This window comes from Empidonax traillii, unplaced genomic scaffold (genome assembly GCF_003031625.1).
Source record: "Empidonax traillii isolate 1590-97213 ecotype Southwest subspecies unplaced genomic scaffold, ASM303162v1 scaffold434:size946695, whole genome shotgun sequence".
NCBI classification, from domain to species: domain Eukaryota; kingdom Metazoa; phylum Chordata; class Aves; order Passeriformes; family Tyrannidae; genus Empidonax; species Empidonax traillii.
In genome coordinates this window covers 567,848-572,531 of record NW_020955627.1, presented here as the reverse complement: position 1 = coordinate 572,531, position 4,684 = coordinate 567,848, and the positions used below count along the sequence as shown (strand labels likewise).

At 39.4% G+C, this 4,684-nt stretch overlaps 1 protein-coding gene across 3 annotated transcripts in view; it reads left to right on the top strand.

Annotated features, from left to right (window-relative positions):
* The window catches only part of IPO8 (importin 8), a 50,783-nt gene that overhangs the window by 39,321 nt on the left and 6,778 nt on the right, over positions 1-4,684 (top strand). For 2 of the 3 annotated variants that reach the window (XM_027894603.1, XM_027894604.1), the window contains one exon: positions 4,179-4,384. In XM_027894603.1, coding sequence (XP_027750404.1) covers positions 4,179-4,384 — 206 coding nt within the window. Of the gene's footprint in view, positions 1-4,178; positions 4,439-4,684 lie in introns of all 3 variants that reach the window. The other variant, XM_027894605.1, reaches the window with a different exon arrangement.

The following is a 4,684-nucleotide window of genomic DNA, read 5'->3' as shown; positions in this document are numbered from 1 at the left end:
CTTTGGAGGTGGGTGTTACCTTTTGGTTGGTTGTAACTTATCTCCCCTGGGCTCGTACAGGGGGGTCTTGCATCATCCCCACACTGAGGGCCTTTCTCTGTATCCACATGGCACAGAGAAATGTATTTTTATTTATAATTTGTTCCCTGTTCCCGGCCGCAAAAGATTCCCTGGTGTTAGGTCCAGACAGGACCTTTCACCTTACAGACTCCACGGTACGCCTAGAAGTTAGTAAATATACAGAAATAGTTTTTTGTTAGTACCCCCTTTTTATTTTAATTTGCTTGGAATAAAACCTGGTGCCTTCACTTATCACAAGACACAAGTTGACAAAGCTTGTGAAAATGAAACACATGATCACAATGCCAGATTCTGCTCAGACTCTGCACATGAGTGGCAGCAGCAGATTAAAAATCTCTCTCTTTGATCTACCAGCAGCGAAATAATTATCTGTATTACTGCTCAAATCTAAAAGTCACTCTTCCTTCAGTGCTGCCTCCTCAGTATGTGGCTTCCAGGTATATGGCTTTTGCTATAGTACTGCCTGTGATGCACTGTAAGGGACTTCCTTCCTTTCCCTCAGGACAGCAAAGCTTCTAGAAGATCATTTGGTTTTTTTAAGAGTATTAAGGGTCATCATCTGAACAGGAGCCAGATATTCAGAGGCCTGACTGAACAGGAAAAGACAGAAACACAAACAAATTCTGACTTTCTCGAAAGCCTGTCTCAGGTTGTGTGCCCGTAATACCCATATATCACAGGATATTTATTTATTTCTAAATGTTTTTTACAAGAACTCCAAACTCCAAAAGAAAGCCATTTGTAGAAACATTTGTTCCTTACTTTCTTTGCTTTCTTCCTTTCTCCTGACAGCTGAAGTTTGTGTGAGACTTCTGCATAACTTATGCTTACTTTCATACTAAAAATTTTTCTCTGTTAACTAGGATGAAAGGACTTGCTACAAAAAAAAAACCACCTCAATAAGTGATTTTTTTTTTCTTTAGAACCTGAATAGGGGTATTTGTTTGATAAGAGTTAAAGTAGAAATCCTAGTTTTCTCAGAGTTGTAAATAAAGTCCCAGTCTCATTTGTTCCCAACTTTGCAATTAGAAGGGTAATTATTTGCAGTTTGTCCAGGAACTGTATTGATTGTAATAGAAAAGAACACGGCAAACCAGTAGAGGAAAGGCTTAGTGATTTTTCTTTGAAATACTTTCGGCTTGGTTTAAAATACAAAAGATTCTAAAAGCTTTTTATCCTGTACTGGAAGGAAGTGTATTAGCAAGAAGAGGTCCCGCAGATTAGGAAGACCACACACAGCTTGTTAAAAATAGACTTGGCTTGGAGTCGTGCGTTGCACTGCTGTGTGTTGTGTGTTCAGCACTCTAGGCCGGATACACCCCTGAGGAATAAGCAGAGCCCATGATTGTTAGGGAGGACTGTTGTGTGCTGCTGAGCAAATAGGTACAGATCTCAAAGCACAAATCACTAAGGAGAATCATACCCAGGCTCCCTGGAGCAGATGGAAGGGTGCTGAAATAATGAGCCTTTTGATAGCAAATGAGTGGTCCTGAAACCATTTTTTGCCATTACAAAAATATGTAACTGACATAAACCCCTGTTTTGCTTCTTCAGTCCTGTGGGCACTTTATACAGCTGGGGCATAGCAGAATGCTGAACTTCAGGACAGATGCTTTTCCTGCTGTTTGTCTCTGCTGGCAGGGGAAAGAAACAAGTCTCCTTCTGGCTCAGGTTCACTAAAGGTGACTTGATGCCTGGATTTCTGCTGTCCTGCTGGGCCTTCTAATAACATGCATATTCTGGATATATGTGTGTTTGTTCTTAAAACTCTGTTTAGAAGGTTTAAAATGGAGCATGACAAATACACTGGGGGTTTTGGTCATTTGGGCTGCTTCCCAACAATGACTCCCTTTCAGATTGCTGTGCTTCATTTGGTGTCCCAAAAAGATAACTTAGTATGAAGATAAGCCATTAATTACTAAGATATTTTTTACATTTTGCTGTGTTGCATTTTGCAACTGGTGTTGTGCAACAGTGGCTTTTTCAAATCTGTAATAAAAGGTGGTGTCACTGGCTACTCTGGCGCATGTGACTGAAATTTCTTCATTGTACATTTGGGTCTTGAAGGAATTTCGCGGCTTCCTGTGTCAAGATTCAGGATAGAAGTCTTGAGCATAGGTTACAGAGCTTTGGTCACACTTGAATGACAGTGCTGGCAGAGAGGAGGGAGAGAAAGTTCTTTCCTTTGTACTTGCACTAAGGACAACTCTCCCCAAAAAGCTATGCTTGATTCATAGGTAGCATTATCTTTAGATTTAGTTTTGGTCTTCAAAGTGCTGGCATGAGAGCAAATGGTGATGAGCTTGTTTCCAGCATACAGGAGTAAGTAATTTCAACTCAGAGAAGTAAGGGATTTAGGGTTGTTTTTTTTCCACAAAGCAGACCATGTACCTCTGTCTCAGTTTCCTTGGTTGGTTTGTATGCCCTCTTTTGTGCCCCATTCTATCTGAGAAGCTGCAGTCAGCAGTGATAGAAGGACTCTCTTTGCCCACTTGTGCTTTGGTTGCATTTTTCAACACGTGTAATGAAGCAGCCAAGCCCAGTGTGTCAAAGCGTGCCATTTGACATGCTTGTTGACTTTGTTTTTCTTGGAAGGTCTTCTGTGATCATAATGTTCCACATGGTCATATGTAATTTATTTTTGTTGTCAACCACTCTTGAGAATGAATCACTTCAGTGAACTCTAACAGGACTAACAACGTGGGAGGTACAGTGAAATCCCTCCAGATTTCCAGGCTTGTTTAAGCATAAGTAAAGTTTGGAAAGCTGTAATACAGGATCACTTGTGTTGCTTAAAGGGTATAATAGTTCAGTAGCATGTTACATAGCAACTCTGGTAATGAAGTTGTAAGCACTTAAAAAACTGTATTTCTGTAGCAGTTTTACAAGTAGTAGATTGAGCTGATTGTTCTCCTGTTAGCTTTATTGTAGTCTATGTTGCCCATCTGATGAGTTTCTTCTCTCTCAAATTGTATTCTCTTCATTCCAAAGTAAAACTGATTTAGTAATGGAAGTATCTACCAAGAGTGTAGAGGATGGACATCTTCTGCCAGCTCTGGAGGTTTGCTTGGTTTCTGTAGGTCTTGCTGGCACTTCTTGTCCTGCAGAAGGCTTGAACAGAAGCTGTCAGCATCAAATTGAATAGTTCAAACAAAACAAACTCCTCTCAAGGCCCCAATTGCAGAATACTGTAATTTTAGCCCCGAGATGAATACTACTGATGTTTCCAGTGAAGGAGAACCAAAAGGTATCTCCAGTGGCAGTTGCAGGCTTTTTCTGTCTTGTTTGCAGAAACTTCTGTTTCTGGAAGTGTAAATCAATTCTTTTGTTTAAAAGCATGGGCTCTTACCTGGTTTCCTGACTCTGGCTGCATAAAAATCTTTCTCCTACTAATTTGATGATTTTCTTTCCCTTCAATTATCTATAGTTTGTTTTACTGGAGATCTACTCATTTGCAAGTTCCTAGCTTGAGTATACTGCCAGTTATTCTTGATATGGTGGAATTATTTCCCTGCTTTCATCAGAGTTAGCTATGTGTCTCAAGTTAGCATCAGAAATTGGATGTATAATACAGCAATTCTGATGGAGTTTTAATAAGTGTGTTTAAATTCAGCTAGCCCTGGGGCTCTCCATAAATGCACCCTGCGATTTAGTGCATTCCTGCTGATCATTACTCTTCATTAATAGTCTTTTTGCCAATTTCAATCCCTGCAATGGTACTGCTGTCTAAGCTAAGGCAAATTAATTTTCCATCCTATTTAATTATGATAATCTGTATCAAATGCTTTATTAAAGACAAGTTAGTCTACATAATTATTAAACAGTATTTATTTAGCATTACAAATTTTGCATTTGGTAATCAGAAACAGTTGCTTCAGGAATTTGACCAGTGCTTGAAAGGTGTTTAATTGTTATTGGACAAGTATTTTCCAGTGGGGAACTTGTTTCAGAACAAAGGAAATAGTTTGTTTAGAAGCTTTGAAAATAGACTTTGAACATAGCCTTCTATGATGTCCAGCACTAGAATCTTAATGCTCTCTGAATATGCTTGCAGTGAAAATCTGAGTTTTTTTTCAAACAAGTGTGTTTTGTTTCAGACTCCATGACAGAAAGATGTGTATAATAGGACTAAGCATCCTAATGGAATTGCAGAACCGACCACCTGCAGTGGATGCTGTGGCTGCCCAGATTGTTCCTTCGATCCTCCTCCTCTTCTTGGGCTTAAAACAAGTTTGCGCCTCACGAGAACTCACAGAACAGGAGGATCATGCTAAAGATGAAAAACACGTTGCAGAAGATAATGGTAAAATCTTCCCTTTTCACATTGTGGATTTTGTCTGGATTTAATTTAAAGGGGGTAAGAAATTGCAGTTTATTTTTAAGACTCATTAGTCTGCTGAAAATAGCTCAGCTTACTGGGTGCTTGAAAGGTCATCTTAGGAATTGATTTTTCTTGCCAAAATGTATTGAAAACGTTTCAGTATATGACAGCTAACGTTTTGTGAAAGGGTAGTATTGGTTTAAGAGTAACTTGCAAGTCCACTCTTCCAGCTTGCCTGGACTCCACTGGTTATATTCTTACTCCCTGGAAAGAAGCTGTTCC